This window comes from Sorex fumeus, unplaced genomic scaffold (genome assembly GCF_029834395.1).
Source record: "Sorex fumeus unplaced genomic scaffold, SorFum_2.1 ptg000026l, whole genome shotgun sequence".
NCBI classification, from domain to species: Eukaryota; Metazoa; Chordata; class Mammalia; order Eulipotyphla; family Soricidae; genus Sorex; species Sorex fumeus.
In genome coordinates this window covers 16,553,986-16,573,122 of record NW_026606083.1, presented here as the reverse complement: position 1 = coordinate 16,573,122, position 19,137 = coordinate 16,553,986, and the positions used below count along the sequence as shown (strand labels likewise).

Genomic DNA, 19,137 nt, shown 5'->3' with positions numbered 1-19,137 from the left:
GAGTACTGGGGAAAATTTTAGTTTAAATCCTTATTTTTGGTTACCATCAACAAAGCAATACATTATAAAGTCTAGAATTATAGCCAATATGGAATATAACTGGCACATGATAGGTTCTAATGGGGTATGAGACATGAGTATCAGGTAATAAAGCACATGCTAGGCATACGTGAGGCCATGTGCTTGGTCCTCTGCCATTTCATGGTTCCCCAAGAACTACCAGGTGTGTGACTCCATAATTTTAAAAAAAGAAAAAAATAGGGTATTTCATGTGGTTAAAATCACCTACTCTACAGAGGGCTCTGTAACAAAAGGACACAAAATCGCCAGGTCAAAAAGCCATGCCAAAGGTGATATTCAAGTATAAAAACACTCAAATCTTTGTTTATGGAAGGCTACTGTTAATCTTCTTCACAAATTTATATCTATGCTGAAAACTGTCTCCTAAGTTTATTCCTGCAGAAGTCAGGAAAGCAAACCTAAACTACAGAAAGTTTTTAAATTAAAGACAACAAAAAAGAGCAGCTTCATTATCATTAAATGCCTCTTACAGTTTCCTTATAATTAAGGCAAAGCTATATTTTCACTGGATCTCTGTACAATTTCATTGACTCATAAATTTCTCAGAATTAGTTTTACAATTCCATTCATTTCACAGGGCAGGCAAAGACAAGGGGCATTAATGCCAGTTAAACCTCACTTCCACTTCAGAGGACACAAGCATTTGTTAAGGTATTTAAATTTTTATTCCATCTTAGATATCCATAGAAAAGTTTATTATATAAGTATAGATTTTTCTATGAATAATCTAGGGCAGCAGATAAAGTACGACAACAGAAAAGGGGCAGCGAATGCCAGATAATCAAGGTAAAGCTATGTAGCACTGTAGCACTGTCCTCCTGTTGTTCATCGATTTGCTTGAGCGGGCCTAATAACATCTCAGGAGTTAGCAAAGGTGGAGCAGGGCACAATGGCCTTTGGAGGAAGATTCCAACTCAAGCTGATGTCTTTTCCACACTCTGGAGTCATTCCCCAGGACATAGGGGCCAAATACAATCCTCCAATGCAAACTATGGTGATAACAGCATGCTGCTTTAGCCAGAGATAATGGAATTTTATTTTTCTCCCTGTTCTGTCCCGTGAACCTCACAAGGCATTCATTTGTTTCCATTATTGGCCCAGCTATCTATCTAATAGGCGGTGCAGCATCTCTGCAAGGACTTGATTGTATCATATGTTTTCCTAAGTATGAATCACAGGCTTATCAGGATGTAACTGGAAAGGAATTACTCTAAATTTATTATTGTTCACTTGCTAATCAATAATATGATGTGTTGCAGGTAAATATATATATATATATTTTAAAAACCAAAACTATTTAACACATTCTCCACTGCATTCAATTCTTAATTTTCTATGTCATCTTCCTTAAATAATGTCCCCTCTGACAAGGAGGTTACTCAGTCAAGTATCAATTTTTAAAAAATGGATTCTTATTTATTATTGTCAACATACACACAGAAAGAGAGAGAGAGGTGAGAGTGAGAAAGTGAGAGTGAGTGAGAGAGAAGGGAGAGAGAGCGAGAGCGAGTGAGAGAGAGAAAGAGAGAGAGAGAGAGAGAAACTCCAGAGTTTCAGAGCTTAGTTGTCTGAAAACTATGTTTGAGTAGAAAGACTTCCAGTTAAGTATAACACTATGAAACCCCATTGACTTTCCTGAACTTTTAACATTTCACATTATTGTAATCCTCTATAGCTTGCCGTGACTGAGTACAGTTCACATGCTAGATGTGGAAGGAGAACTGCATGACTCAAGGGAGAGCCCTAAGTGAAAGATACATTTTCAGTCTCTCTCCTGTCCTCCCCTGTCCTGCCCATGGACAACAAAACTAGCTAGTGGCATGTCCTGCATTGACACATGTTCTGTTCCCAGAGTAATTTCTTCTAAGCTACCAAACTTTAGTTAGTTGCTTTTTTACTCTTAGCATTTGTGGCTGCAGCCTTCTAACGGTAGAGAAGTTCAAACTGTTTGCTTTTACTATGGAAACTGAAAATAAATCAAGGCAATGGAAGTTTTGATGTGTGAAATAAAGAGAAAAAAATGAAAGAAAAAAAAGAAATAAAAAACAAAACAAAACAATTTCCACCAATGGAAATGAATTTATGGACACAATTTACAATTTTATTTTATGTATTTTATGTATTAAATTGGGACTGGAGTGATAGCACAGCAGTAGGGCGTTTGCTTTGCGTGCAGCCAGCCCGGCCGACTCGTGTTTGATTCCTCCACCCCTCTCGGAGAGCCCGGCAAGCTGCTGAGAGTATTCAATATGCCAAACACAGTGACAAGAAGTCTCACAATGGAGACGTTACTGGGCCCGCTCGAGCAAATTGATGAACAACGGGAGGACCATGTGACCATGTGACCATGTATTTAAAATTAAGGAAGTTCTAGGATAAAAAATCATCTGTGCCTGTACCATTTACAATAGTCAGAATCTGGAAAAAGCCCGAGTGCTGAGAACAGATGTCTGGTTAAAGAAACTTCCATATAGCTACACAATGGAATACTATGCAGCTGTTAGAAAAAATGAAATCATGAAGTTTGCATATAAGTGGATCAACATGGAGAGTATCATGCTTATCCTCTCATGAAATGAGTCAGAAAGAGAGGGACAGACATAGAATGACTGCACTCATTTGTGGAATATAAAGTAACATAATATAAGACTGACACCCAAGGACAGTAGAGATGAGCATCAGGAGGATCGCCCCATGGCTTGGAAGCTGATCTCATGTGCTGGGGGAAAAGGCATTGGTATGGAGAAAGCAGCACTAAGTAAATGATGATTGGAGGGATCACTCGGGATAGTAGATGCATTCTGAAGGTAGACTATGGACCAAACATGATGGCTGCTTGATACCTGCAAACCATAACACCCCAAAGGACAAAGAGAGTAAGAGGGAATGTGCCTGCCACAGAGGCAGGGAGTAGGAAGGGATAGGGTTGGGGGGAGGGATACTGGGAACATTGGTGGGGGAGAATGGGCACTGATGGAAGGATGGGTACTTAAACACTATTTGACTGAAATGCAATCATAAAACTTTTTAAGTCTGTAACTGTATCTCATGGTGACTCATTAAAATTAAAAAAATAAATTATTAAAATAAATTATTAAATTAAAAAACTATACACAATTTCAATTAAAATGTAAATATCACACAAATTATTTAAAGTTCACTTGAAATACATTTTCTGTATGTAAAAAAATCATCTGTGCCTAATGTACCTTAGAATTATTTCTTGAGAATTTATAATCCATATTTCATATCATCTGAATTTTCTCAACTTTGTAATATAGTTAGTTATATATCTTTTAGAAAAATACATTTTATTTAAATGAAACATATATACTTCTACTCAAACAACAGCAAAGTTACTTGTTTGTATATATATTTTGTTTAACTCAGAGGCGATTAGAGGCCGCCCCAAAAAGCCTCTATCCCTCTCAGAGAGCCTGGCAAGCTACTGAGAGTATTCCACTGCACAGCAGAGCCTGGCAAGCTATCCGTTGTGTATTCGATATGCCAAAACCAGTAATTACAATGAGACATTACTGGCGCCCGCTCAAGCAAATCAATGATTAACGGGAAGTCAAGTGATTAAGTGATTAACTCAGAGGCACTCAGCCACAAGTTATAGATGGCAGAAGGATGTCATGAGCCTTGGAAAAAATTATCATCTTCTCTAACTGATGGAACCCTTGTCCTTCCTATAAGAGGTGAAAGAAAGACAACCAAATGTGTAATGGACACACGCAATCAAATGTGTAATGGACACACGCAACATTTTCCTGAGTTTTTGTATCTAAAGTAATAAGAAATTCTTATTAGAATACTTGGAAAGAAATGAGACAAATCAGATGAATGCAGCTTCAAAAATTTATTGGTACAAGTGTCTAGTACCAATCCTCCTGGATGGACAGTAAGAAATCTCACTTCAAATCTCTAACCTCTTTGGAATAAAGTATTTATTTGGAGAGAAAGTAATTTCCCTGTTACACTATCAAAAGAATGCAAATTCCAGATCCATAATGACTGTAATTAAGAAACTGTCAGCACTTTTCAGCAGTAGCTTAAAGGGTAAAGTATACAGGGGTTCTGGAGGTGTTGGAGAAGGCTTAGCAGCTAGAGCACCTGCCCTGCAAGCCAGAAATTATTGTCCCTGCAACAAGCACTACCCTGGCAGTTCTGCTGTCTGAGATCATAAGAGTTAGAAACATCCTTCAGCTATAAGTGGTCCCTGTAGGCACCCTGACTAAAGGAGTGCAACTAGTGGGACTCGTGGAGCATACTATGGCCTAGTGTGCAAGCACTGTGCTTGATTTGGGATCTCAGAGGATACCCACAACTAAACGTGCGAGCACCACAAAGAAGCTTGTGTGCACCCCTTATCACCACAGCACCACAGAAAACGAAGGGAAGAGATGGGGACAAAGAAAGAACCTGAGTTCTAAAGTTGGGTTAGTTATTAACAGTGCACGAGGGGAATTTAATCTTTTATAAAATTGTGTTTATATAAGAAAGCATGTTATTATATTTGGGCCACACATGGTAGTACTCAGGGCATACTCCTGACTCTGTTCTCAGGGATCAGTACTGCCAGGACTCAGGGGACCCTATAGGGTACTGGGAAGTCAAACCTAAGTTGGCTGCCTGCAAGGCAAGCACCCTACCTGCTCTACTATTGCTCCAATAGCTCCAGCTTGAGCATGTTGCTATTATTACTATCCTATTTATCTAATACCACTTCCCATGTTTTAAACTTCTTTGCAAAGTCAATAAAGACGATGCTGTGAAAAGGCAATGCCTTCTTCTCTGGCTCCCACTTAACAATATATTTAATGGTGACTAGCCAGGAAAGGGCTGGAGCTATAGCACAGCGGGTAGGGCGTTTGCCTTGCACGTGGCTGACCCGAGTTCTATTCCTCCATCCACCTCGGATAGCCAGGCAAGCTACCGAGAGTATCCCGCCCCCATGGCAGAGCCAGACAAGCTCCCCGTGGCATATTAGGTATGCCAAAAACAGTAATAACAAGTCTCACAATAGAGATGTTACTGGTGCCCGCTTGTGCAAACTGATGAACAACAAAAGGAAGGTGCTACAGTGCTACAGCCAGTAACGACTGCAATGGTTAGCAGAGTGAGGGAAACATTTGGGTCATTTCTTGATAAAGGACTTGGCAGGGAGATAATATGGTACAGTGATTAGTCACAAATGCTCTACTACAAATTCTTTTAACATATATTTCATGGTTTTAGCAAGTTATTCAACCTATTTCCCTACAGATTATGAAAGCAGCTACATCTTGGGATGCTACATTTTATAAGGATAACTACATTTTTTTGAAAATTAGAATTTTAAGTTTCTCCCTCTCAGAGAGCCTGGAAAGCTACTAAGAGTATACAGCCTGGCAGAGCCTGGCAAGCTACCCGTGGTGTATTCCATATGCCAAAAGCAGTAACATAATGGGTCTCATTACCCTGATCCTGAAAGAGCCCCCTAACACGCCATTGGGCTAAACTATCACACAACAGGGATAAATGGAGACATAACTGGCGCCCGCTCGAGCAAATCAATGAACAACAGGGCAACAAGTGACAAGTTGTCCTTATATACACTCGGCATCTAAAAACAGCTCAGCCCAAACTAGATTTCATTGAAATTAAAGGTCACTAATTATTAAAGTTAATATGACTTTTAGTTACAGCAAGCCAATGAGTCAAAGAACATTTCTGCTCTGAAGATCAAGCAGGAGAGATGAATAAAACATGGAAAGCAGCTGTGGCAGCTATTGGGTAGGTGGGGGTGGGGGGCAGCCACTATTTAAAAGTGCAGACTGGAAAAGATTAAAAGCCAAGCTCCCAGAGTGTGGAGACCACAAAATTAGACCCATCACAGCTGACTCAGCCAGATATTTGGCAATTCAGAAACAAGGTTGAGAGACTGAGAAGGTGAGCACAACTTGAGGCAGTCTCGCTGAACTGAGGAAAAGGGGTCACTGCTTCAAAAGTTGCAGAGCTAACACTAGGCCTTTAGTAGAGATTCTTGAAACCCTGCATTGGAACTCTAAGGGCTAGCCAGGCACTGAGGCTCGACTTCGAATCTGCTCAGACATGTAAAGTTTGAAATTAATTCATCCTAACTTAACTGACCAAACAAAACCAAAACCAAAACTAACCAAACAAAATACCTCTTAATGGAAAAAAAATCACAACATCAAACTAATATTTTCAGAGTACGGTTGGGAGCTCTCAAGAGGTGCTCAAGGAGACCAAAGGCCACTCTCTGAAACTCAGCCTGCAGTTCTGTGTGAGTCCAATTGGTAGTGCTGGGGACCACCAGGGCCACAAATGACAGTGCTCAGGGGCACATGTGCAGGGTATCAAAGCCTGGTCAGGCACAGGCCTGTGCCCTAACTCCTGTATTATCATTCCATCTTTCTTTTAGTTTGGTAAATAATGTCCAGCATTTGATCAGAAATCACTTTGCCTGCAGCAAGTATGACTATGGAATAGAAATCTGAAGGTAAGGAAAAATATATATACTAAAACAGACCTATAGAAAATCTAGAATTGGAGTTAGTCACACATTTTTTAAAAAAATAGTGATATATTCAAGGAACCAGACAAGATATTTACTGGATCTGTAATTAAATCTATGCAAAAGAAATAAATGATGTCCTGAAATTTAAAATTGTACTTAAGAGAAAAGTATAATAATTTGAGGGGAAATATTTTATGCACTCTTCATTTTATTTAATGTTGGTTGTTTAACTACCAACATTTTTGGTAGTTGGGTACGATAACATATTACTGTCAATAATAAGTTTTCAGTTATATAACGATCTAGCACCATACACATTACCATGTATATCACTGTCACTGTACTCCCATTGTTCATCGATTTGCTTGAGTGGGCCCAGTAACATTGTGAGACCTGTTACTGTGTTTGGCATATCGAATATGTCACGGGTAGCTTGCCAGGCTTTGCCGTATATTTTATTAATTTATTTTTAAATTATCATAATATAAGAGTGGTTATTGAAGATCTCCTTTTTGTATTTAACATCAGTTATGAAATTAACTATAGTAAGCAGTTTACTATGTATCAACAAAACCTTGTGACTTAAAACAGAATTTGAAATATTTAGTTGGATAAGTAAAAGCTCTAACACTGGGAAAGATAACTTAATTATTTAAAGGAATTTCTGCCTTAGTATGGTCAGAAAAAACAATGGGACTCAGAAGCTGAAAGCAAACATTGACCACCATGAGTCAATCTGTGTCTGCTCTTATTTTTAGGAGCAGAAATATTTCACTATCTCTACCTCACTGCCAGAGAGATTGTTCTGCGAAGGGCAATGTCTATTCTAATTTACGGATTGCTATTTATCTAGTTTGCAGTGTGAAAAATTATGTTGCTGGAGGAATTATTAGAGATGGAAACTGACAGAACTGAAGGTGATTTGGTGGTTAGTATGGACAGTTGATACATTGATACATTAAGAGAAATTGAATTAGCTAATGGGAAAATAATTTGAAAGTAATAAAAATGAAATTCATCTCCATAAATTTATTCAATGCATTATAATGCTACTCTATAATTTAACCATGTCCCTTATCAGTAGGCTCTGTGTAAATTGGAATTTATTCCCAGTCACATGAAGTTAAATTAAAAAAACACAGGAATTAGCAAATTTGAAGCAAATTATTACAGAAAAAATTTCATTTACCTATTTATAATTTTGATGCTGCAAGTTTAACTTAGGGCAGTTATGAAAAATGAAAGTCTTTATGTTCTTATAGCTTTGTTAGTTCTTACCTAGGAAAATTTCTCCTTACTTTGTGGAATTGCAATTATGTGGTCTGTGAGTCATATAAATATATATATATATATACATATACACAGCTACAGATAAACACCAACATTAACATTTATTTTAAAAAGTAAGGTAGATTTGCATATTATTGTGTATAAACTCACTGAGAAAGAAGGAATTTTAATTTACACTGAGATCACCAAAGATTTTTTAATATTTGTTTTTGTCCTAAACTAGCCCTGTGACATTGTCATGTAACCTCCCTGACTCAGTTTGCTGAGATATCAAAGTCGGTAACATTGTGAGGAATCTATTTCTGTGATCAAGCTACACACATATTAGACACTTGTCAAAGTGCCAACATCTTTATGAAAGCTGGAAACAGAACATGGATACTGTTGAAGAACAGAAAACCATAGCATATGTAAAAGGACAGTGTCAAGGTCTGTACATGTGCAAATTTTAGGCTACTCAAACTAAAATGTTTTTCTAAATGTACCATGAGCATGCACTAGCTCTCACCCACAAATGCAAGGTGACCCTTATTCCCGTAAATTGTAGGAATAGAAATCTACCTCATAGCACAGGGTAGACAGCTGTCAGGAAAAATAAATAACAAAATCTCAATTAATATGTGAGACTTTGTGACTGAGAACTCGGGGACAGGGAACAGAGATCTTCTGCCCGTATCCACCTGTCTCCGGCAACTTAGCAGTCATACCCATAAACCACCTCTGACTAGTGCCAGATAATCTTATAATTGGCCACCATCCAGATTGCATGTCCTTCTCTCCTAGAAGGGATCATAACATGATGCTTGCCATAACCATGCCGCCAGATCATGCACTAGGCTGTTTCACTCAGGGCACCCCAGAGGAGGGCAGATGAGACCCCTCCCCATCCCAAGGGACCCAGTTCTGGCAGCCAAAAACCTCCAGACTTCAACCACTGCCATTCTCACAGCCTCTCTCCACATGCTCAGGCCAAGCCTCACCCATGAGTGAACCTTTTCCTGGACCATATGGCTGCATTTGTGGCCACACCTCACTTCATAGGACACACCCTACCCATATTCCAACAGTACCACACCACATCTGATGATGGGATTCAAAGTAGGCAGCAACCTTGGGTCAGGAATTGGGGTTTGGATGGAAACACCTGAAATATGGTGGTGGGAAGGTGTAAGATTGGTGTTTGAATATTAAATGTAATCAAATATTGTGAACTACTTTATAGCACTGTAGCACTGTCCTCCTGTTGTTCATCAATTTGCTCAAGCGGGCATCAGTAATGTCTCACAACAAATTGTGAGACTTGTTGTTACTGTTTATGGCATATCGAATACATCACGTGGAGCTTGCCAGGCTTTGCTGTGCGGGCGAGATACTCTTGGTAGCTTGTCAGGCTCTCCGAGAGGGGTGGAGGAATTGAACTCGGGTCGGTTGTATGCAAGGCAAATGCCTTACCTGCTGTACTATAGCTCCCCAAAAAAGTAAAAAAAAACTCAATAAAAGTTATAAAAATAAATAGGTGACAAAAGCTGCTTTCTAACTAGGATAGAAAAAAGACATGATGACAAATCAGGAAGAGAAAATGACTTTTTTAGAAATTTCAGTTGAAAGGTACTGATGGACAGACAGCAGGAATCTCTCCTAGCAGGCTCGGAGGAACCATATAGGGTGCTGGGGATAGAACCTAGGTCTGCCACATGCAAGGCAACCACCTGCCCACTGTATTATCACTTCAGCCTGCGTTCTTAGAATTTCATATAGTTTTTTGAATGCAGATTTTACATTGTAGAATAGATCTTAATTATTTTGTCAATAGAGTTTAATCTAAGTGAAATATTATTATAATTTACATACCTTTTTTCTTGCTTTTTGGGTCACACCCAGTGATAGTCCGGGCTTACTCCTGAATCTGCACTCAGGAATTACTTCTGGCGGTGCTAGGGGGACTATATGGGATGCCAGGAATTGAACCTGGACAAATTCCTGGCAGAGTGCAAGGCACATGCTCTACCTGCTGTACTATCGCTCTGGCCCTAATTTACACATTCTTTAAGGCTATATAATCTTTTAAAAAATTCAGCCAGAGCTGGAGCGATAGTACAGTGGGTAGGGCATTTGCTTTGTACATAGCTGACCCAGGTTCAATCCCCAGAATCCCATACGGTTCCCTAAACATTGCCAGGAGTAATTTCTCAGTGCCGAGCCAGGAGTAACCCCTGAGCATTGAGTGGGTGTGACCCCCAAAGCAAAAATAAATAAATCAATAAAATTTAAAAACAATTAAAAAATTCTTAGTCAATTCACTAAAATGGAACAGAAAATAAGTTGAAATTACTTAGTCCTTTCTTTTCTTTTTTTTTTTTTTGCTTCTTGGGTCACACCCATCATGCACAGGGGTTACTCCTGGCTCATGCACTCAGGAATTACCCTTGGCAGTGCTCAGGGGACCATATGGGAGGCTGGGAATCGAACTTGGGTCGATAAAACACCCTACCTGCTGTGCTATTGCTCCATGCCCCCTTAGTCCTTTCTTTAAATTAGATCTCTCATGTATCTTTTGTGTCAGCTTACAATAAACATAATGGTCAAATGAATTGTGTCTTCAGGTGTCCTGAACTGTTCTCAGTATTGGGTCAGTAAGCCATACAAACTTTCATGTTCACTGTTACTTTTGGAAATAGAACTTTAAAAAGTCACAGAAACTTTGTAATAACACAAAGTATATAATTATAAATAATCAGATGAACAAGAAATACCTCCATGTTGAAGATATAATATTTTCTTTCAGAAAATTTCATAATATGAATATCAGAGTAGGACCACACTTACTTTTTCACAGAATTTTGAGTTTCAGCGCCAACAAAATCATAATACAAAATAAAACCAAGGAATGAAAAATTAGTATTACCTGGAAGAGTTTTAATTTTTTTCATACAAATAAGCAAAACCTAAGAACATGATATGTCTCTTGACACCTGGAGGAATGATCATTGTCAAGGGGGAAAGGAAATTATTCATGTATTACTTACTTCTTTGTATCCAAAGATGATGCGACCATCCATGAGGAGGGTTGCCTGGAATGTGAAACTTCCTAGGTTGTAATTATCCTGGAGATGGACATGGTCCCACTGGACAACAAGTGCTGTGCCTACAAACCCCATCAGAATAGAAAAAAAAAGTATCAATTAATTTTGGTGGGTCTCCATCAAAACAAAGTTTTAGTTTTCCAACCTAGTAGCTGAGGTGCTTGAATTTTATATGCCACTCTGAATTCTGGTACTGAAACAGCATTTGGGATACTGAAATAGCATTTAGGGCATTTCAAACAATGAATATTCTCTAAATATTTGGTAAAACCTAACCTCATGTGTGACTCTAATATTGAGCCCCAGTATGGGGGCACTTTGCCTTAGGAAGTCCATTAAAGTTAATGGGTTCTGTCTGCTTAAATTTCCATGAGTCACTTTGAAAGTGCAACCCTAGTGTATTGAATAAACTTCAAATACATTTGACAAATACTGTGTGAGAATGGAACACATCCAGGAAAGCTAGAATCACTTGTAAAAGACTTGAAAATATGTCTTCCATGTTTATAGAGTCATATGCTCCCATGCTGAAGAAATTCCTAGCACTAATGGGAATTTTCTTCCCTGATTCTCAAAGCCTGCATTTCTGTCTTTGTTGCAGTGCTTTGAGGAGGCTGCAAGGTAGCTTAAAGGGCCCCGGGCTAAGTTTCCTGAAGACTCCTTGAAGTGCACTTGAATGAAAAATTTCAATGCTGTACATTATATTCTGATGAGTCAATCTGCCAGCATTTACTATGAAACTATTAACAGAAAGCATCAATTGAGACATACTTCAATAACTACCAACAAAAATTCACTTCTTTGCTTTATTCAACATTGTTATGAAAACAAAAGAACAGCTTAAAACATCTGCTCTAATGATTGCCCTTTTTTCCCCCTATTTTAAAAAAATTTTTATTAGTGAGACACCATGAGGTACAGTTGTAGACTTACAAATTTTGTGCTTGGGTTTCAATTATACAATGATCAAATACCCATCCCTCCACCAGTGCCCATTTCCCACCACCACAGATCCCAGTATCCCTCCCACCCCCCATTCCCCCCATCCCACCCTGCCTCTGTGGCAGGGCATTCCCCTTTGTTCTCTCTCTCCTTTTGGGTGTTGTGGTTTGCAAAAGAGGCATTGAGTGGCAATCATGTTTGGTCTATAGTCTACTTTCAGCATGCTTCTCCCATCCTGGGAGAATCCTCCCAACATCCTTTATTTGGTGCTCCCTTCTCTATCTAAGCTCCCTTTTCCCCAAGCATGTGTGGCTGGCCTCCAAGCCATGGAGCAAAATTCCTGGTACTAATCTCGGCCACTCTTGGGTGTTCGTCTCCTATTTTGTTACTTTATGTTTCCCAGATGAATGCAATCTTTCTGTGTCTATCCCGCTCTTTCTGACTCATTTCGCTTAACATGATACTTTCCATGTAGTACCACTTGTATGTAAATTTCATGACCTAATCTTTTCTAACCGCTACATAGTACTCCATTGTGTAAATATACCAAGATTGCCCCTTTTTTGTTTGTTTAACTACTGTCAAAAAAGCAATGTGAAAATAAAGATCATAGAATTAAAATCAACAAACTTTGGGCAGAAAACAATACCTAGTTGAGAAATTTATACATATTAAGTGACTGAGAAAATGCCCAGAGAGCAGCAGCATACATCTCTGGGCTGACTGGGTTCCTTCCTGGAGCCCAAGAGAAGAGTGGAGTGGGCTCTGCCTCCACCTTCCTCTGGCTCACTCTTTATGTGCACACACACACACCACATACAACACATGTGTGCATGCCCCTGACACAAGTCTCAAAGGGTGGCGGTGGACAAAGCAGCAAATGTTATGCAGGTTTCTCTCCATGAGTGCTTACTCCCAGCACCCAAGCAGAAGGCGAGTGTCAATAGCCACTTCCCGTTCTTGCTCTAGAGAAGGGGATACTGTATACTATCCAGCTGCTGCACTATGGCCTGGATTCTGATTAGCATTCAATACGCTGCTGATTGCTCTCCTCCCTGCGCACCTCCCCTGCTCCCTCTAACGATAAAGCCAACCCTGTATTTACATGGAGGAAGTGTCCACCATCGAATGCCCTACTTTTATGCTGACATTTAAGGTACAAGCACACAAATCACCTTGCTCAAGGAACCAACAAAGTTGGCAATTACATAAGTGAACAAAGAAGCAATTGCTAAAAGGGTGAGGGTGCAGCCCCTGCAGATAGAGCCCCAGCTCAGTGCAGAGACAAAGGGCAAAAGGCGGTCTGCTGTCTGCTAGTTTATCTCTGGAAGTATGTGATATAGTGTGCAGGCATATAGGGAATTCCTCAGAATGTATATTGGGAAAGACACTATCTGGAACCTAAACCAGTCCGAAGGCCTTTGAGACATCCATGAGGAAAAGGTGCACATTTCTCCACAACTCTGTGTGAGATGTTTTTCTTTCTTACCTAAGGGTCTCTTTCTCTCGGCCCCCACCTTATTTCCCAAATAAACTTATTTTATATTTCACAATTAGTTTCCTGAAATTCTTACACCATTTCCAGGTAGAACAAGTGGGATCCAGATATGGTTTGTTGACAATCTTCTGGGTCTATATAGTCACTTCCCAGGCATTTTCTGGGGTCACAGAGGAGGGTAGAGAGAGAAGCAGTAGACTCCCTTCTCAAGGCTCTCATCTCTCCCATATCAATGAAACCAACAGGGAAGCTTACTCTGTCTCTGCTGCATGTCACTTTTCCCAACAACTATGGAATACATTCCTGGCTTTGACTTGGATGACAAAGGTTTGAGAGAAAGTCAGAAGGCTCAAGATGGGCTTAATGATGAGGTCTATGTCCCACAGAAAAAAAACTGACTAGAAAAGAAGGCTACTCTAACGGACAGAAATCAATGGAGTAGAGTAAAATGAGGAAAAAAGGGAGTGTATTCCAAGAAAATAGCAAGATTAAATCTTCAGAAAGAAATTGTTATGAAATAGAGCAAAAATCTAAGAATGACAATGATGAAATGAAAAAAAACACGGAAAATATAGAAAAGTGCTAAACAGAGACCACAGGTTTTGAGAATGTAACAACTACAAAAAAATTTTGAGATAAGGTGTCAAGAACAAACTAGGTCAAGTAAAATACTCAATAGCTTGAAGATACGGCATTAGAACTCATCAAGAGGTATAAAAACTGAAAAATAATATACTTATTCTTTTGTGTACAAAAAAGAGGGCTAATAGATTAAGTTTAGCAGCAGGCTTTCAAAAACAAGAAGCTTTCAAAATGTTGTAGATTCTATAGTAGCATGTTTTCCACATTTGTTGATCTAAAGTACTCTAGACACTACACAAAAATTATTTGAGTTTAAGTGTTATTGTAGCACTGAGGCACTACCCCCCCACATTGTTCATCGATTTGCTCGAGGGGGCCCAGTAACATCTCCATTATGAGACTTATTGTTACTGTGTCTGGCATATTGAAAATGTATTAAATTTTAAAAAATAGACTTTTTAAGAAAGGTTTTATGAAACACTATATTTTATGCTTCCTCTTTTAGTGAAAGCTGCTGAAATCTAAAAATTAATGGTATCCAGAAGTGGGAAAGGGCTTTTAGAGGTAAAGTGTTTATTTTAATAGGAATTGTCTAGATTTTTTTCTATTCTATAGCCCCTTGTTCTCTAATTCTATGAAGTTGTAATTTAAGAAATTAAATAAAGGGTTGGAGCAATAGCACAGTGGGTAGGGCGTTTTCCTTGCATGTGGCCAACCCAGGTTCAATTCCCAGCATCCCATATGGTCCCCTGAGCACCGCCAGGAGTAATTCCTGAGTAAATAGCCAGGAGTAACCCCTGTGCATCGCCAGGTGTGACCCAAAAAGGAAAAAAAATTAAGTAAGTTGACAGTAGGCAAAAAGGCATTTTTCTCTTGGCTATTCACAGTAGGAGAATATGTTAGTAGAGGAAACTGTGAACTAATGAACAGAATTTATAACTCTAAACAGCTGGTTTAGAGATGTTCACCTGGCTCATTGTTGACAATTTTATGTAGTTTCTCATGTTGACTACAACATCCTACCTCCAGTCCCACCATGCAATGCTACCTCCAGTCCTAGCTGAACTTTTTACATAAGTTCATATATCTGACGACATGAAATGCTACCCCACACTATATGATTATAGCAACGAGCATCCCATATTGTTTGTCACACTATAAAACAATCTGATCAGTAATGGACACCAACTATTCATTTAAAACAATACATAACACAACAAAACAAGACATAAAAATAGAACAACTCAGACTGTAGTATGATGGAGTACCATTTAAGGTCACAATCACCTCCATTATTTCTGATTCTAAGTTTGACTCAACTTCTGGTCATTTATAGTCATTATGCTTTATAATTTGCAATTTATGAAGCATGAAATACTTTTTTCTAGAAAAGAGTTTTATTTTTATAACTTCTATTCTTTTGTATTAATATTCTGTGACTCACTTAAGACTTCAGTAATCATCCAGGCTAACACAAGCACCATCTCATTTATAAAATCTAGTGTTTTAGTGCTTATAAAAATATTATCTGAGGAAAAGATTTGTTTTTGTTGTTGTTTTGCTTTAGAGGCTACACCAAGCAGTGCTCAGGGCTTACTCCTGGCATTGCACACAGGGATCATGCCTGGAGGTGATCAGGGAACATACTGGTACTTGAGGGACCAAGATTGGGTACTGGGGATTGAACCTGGTAGGCAATGTGTAAGGCAAATACCCTAATTACCATACTATTGGTCTGGGCCCAGAAGATATTTTTTAAGTGAATATTTATTTATTTTTTAAACATTTCTTCTTCTTTTTAAAAAATAGAATTACTGTGAGACATACAGTTACAGTGTTGCTCATGACTGGGTTTCAGTCATACAATGTTCCAAAACCTGGCCCTTTACCAGTATACATTTCCCACCACTAATGTTCCCAGTTTCCCTCCTCTGCAGCCTGTCTCAATGGAAGGCACTTTTCATCTAATCTCTCTTCCCTTTTGGGCATTATGGTTTGCATAACAGATACTTAAAGGTTATTATGTTTCTTCCTTTACCTACTTTCAACATTCAGTTCTTGTCCAGAGTGACCATTTCCAACTAACAAGAAATTTTCCAAACTGCTACTCTCTTCTCTACAAAAATTTTGTTTTCCAAAATTGATGACTTTCCTACCCTTAAGTACTAGTTTATTGTTCCTAGTCAAGCTGACACTATTTCAGTAAGTTATTATGGTAAAAAGGAATATGTAGAGCCTTAAAATATTAAAAAGTGCTTCACTTTATTAAGAAACATAGGCAGTTACTAAAAAACATTGGCAGTTACTCTTTCACTATACTATAACAGAAATTCAATATTTGCATTGTTTAAGTCACTGTGACACACTTAAATAAGTAAAATAATTTTTGAGTATCTGTACTTCTGAAGAAAAATGATTTCTCATAAAAATAAGATTAATGCTGATAATCTTATTTTTAAAGATCTTGAACTCTACTGGGAGAAATGCCTTTTTCTGAATTATTCAAATAAAAGTAACAAGATCTACAAGTGAGTAGAGTAGATGGGGAAAACATTTATTGTGTATTATAATTTAAATGCTAATAATCTAAGCACTTGTCCATCGAATCATTTGCCTGTTGGTGAATAATCCTGACATCAATTACTAAGTGACAAAGCTTGTTAAATAGCTCTCCTTAAATCACTTCCTATTTACTTAAGGTAGATACCTACATTGGTAATATCTTCAAGGTCATTTTATACTGTAGCATTGTTTCTATTATGGTTATTATCTACTTTACACCATTGGGTGTTATCTCAAAAATTTTAAGTGTGAGGAACAGAGCCTTAAGATTCTCAAAAAATAGTGGAATGATTATTATGGGTCACATTCAGTTAGTATTGTTTAACATTTATTTCTCAGAGTGTTTATGTTTAGTTTTCTTCTTTCTTCACTATTTTGAAGAACAAAATATCTTCACGACATTATTTACATTGGTTTTAGCAAACTGATTATTTCAACCCCCAAGATATTTCCCCTGCTAACTCTAAATTTTTTATTAGATCAATGAAAGCAGAAATAACCTAGTTCATGTGGATTGATTTGAAAGATAAAATTTTCAGCCAAGAAAATAAAATTTTGTATTATAAAATAAATACAAGAGTAAATATAATTGTGAGCCTAAGGAATAATACAGCAGGTAAGGTGCTTGCCTTGCAAGAGGCCTACCCAGGTTTGATACCTGGCATCTCATATGTTCCCTGGAATATTGTTATGAGAACAGAAATTATTTTTAATTAATTTTTCAATTCAACTCTTTTTTCTCCTATAATTTATCTTTCTACCAGAATTAGCATTTTCAGTAGATACAAAATAATTCATTTATATCTTCTTTAAATTTTATATATAAATTTAAATCAGTTAGTAACATATCTTGACATTAGTCTATTTTATTTGTTCCCTGAAAATAGTAGGGATAGGTTGTTGTCAGTATACTTAATAAATCGTATCAAGCTTGTATTCATATTTTAAAACCAGAGAAAATGTAATAAGTATATTTTAACTACTCACTGCACTAGATCTTTAAAAGTTGTGTTCACCTTAATATAACTAGAGTTTAAAAATTTTAGAAATTAAATTTCTATATATGAGGCAAACTGACCTGCTGAGAGATCAGAACTAACAAATTATCTTTTTTTTTTAACATTAAGGACTTCCTACAAGTAGAACCAAAATATATGTTTTCCCGCCAAGATGTCATTTAGATAAATTCATTTCATATACCACCTAATGAATGTTAATAACGTCTGCTAAATAAAGTATATAAATGAACATATATTTCATGTATTAATGATTCAATTATATAAATGCTGGCTATCTCAAGCCATTTTTATCCACAGCTTACAAATCCAATAAAAAATATAGGAAGCGAAAATATTGCTTTGAACCAGAAAACTGATCTTTAAAAATATACATTGGGAAAAACAAATAGGCAAACCCAATCAATACATACCATTATCAAAATACCTGACCGTTGAATTTCTCGACACACTGGGATCGAAGTTTGCCATTAAAGGTGCTATATATTGTGTGGCTGTGAGCATTCGATGTACAACTTCTCCAGTGTATATAAAACCTATATTAGAAAAATAGGAACTATTTTAATTAAAAACACAAATAGCTATTAAATAAACTACCTCTATTATAGTCATATAGTGAAAACAAAATATAGTAACTAAAGAAAAAAGAAAGATAATGACTGATCAACAGTAGCTACATCTATATTAAAAAACATGTTCTCCTATGATTTGATTAACACCTTTCAGCCTGCTAAATCAGAAATCTATAGTATGTATAGTTTTAGTTGTGGGTAGGGTGATTATATTTGCAAGCGATTATAAAGCTAAAATTAATAATATACTGTAAGTTATACAGTCAATTTTCTATCATTAATTTCTTGTTATATTAACACTAGCTGAACATGTAAGGCATTTTTTACAAATGAAAGTATTTTCATCCTGCTTAATTGCACTTTCTTAAACCCCAATTTCAGCCGTAGGCCATTTTAGAAGACGCAGATACATATGATTAATGTTTTGAGCCTTTTGTTCAAAGTTAAAATGAAACTAAACATATGAAAACCTTGCACAATTTTCAGATTGCTCATCTTTATAATAATATTACCTTCTCAAGAAGAAAATGTATGTATGTTTGTAGGTCACTGTCACTGTCCTCCCATTGTTCATCGATTTGCTCAAGTGGGCCCAGTAACATTGTGAGACTTGCTACTGTGTTTGGCATATCGAATATGTCACGGGTAGCTTGCCAGGCTTTGCTGCGCGGGTGAGATACTCTCAGTAGCTTGCTGGGCTCTCTGAGAGGAGTGGAGGAATCAAACTCGGGTTGGCCGTGTCGGCCGCATGCAAGGCAAATGCCCTACCCGCTGTGCTTGTAGATAATATAATAAAAGATAACTGGTAATACACAAATGCCTGTATAGAGAATTTTCAATGCCAGACTAAGATGGAATTTACTATGGAGAAATTCATTTTGAGTTAACTTTCAGTTGCTCCTAAATTACAACCTTACTCACGTTCAATTATTCACACTGGATTTATTTACTCTATGGATTATCCATGAAAAATTGTTAATCCTAC

The 19,137-nt window shown here is 37.6% G+C and overlaps 1 protein-coding gene across 1 annotated transcript in view; it reads right to left on the bottom strand.

The window, feature by feature from the left end:
- The window catches only part of PLXDC2 (plexin domain containing 2), a 436,027-nt gene that overhangs the window by 108,462 nt on the left and 308,428 nt on the right, over positions 1-19,137 (bottom strand). The window contains exons 5-6 of the mRNA XM_056114593.1: positions 17,994-18,116; positions 10,924-11,042 (exon numbers count right to left, since the gene is read on the bottom strand). Coding sequence (XP_055970568.1) covers positions 10,924-11,042; positions 17,994-18,116 — 242 coding nt within the window. The remainder of the gene's footprint in view (positions 1-10,923; positions 11,043-17,993; positions 18,117-19,137) is intronic.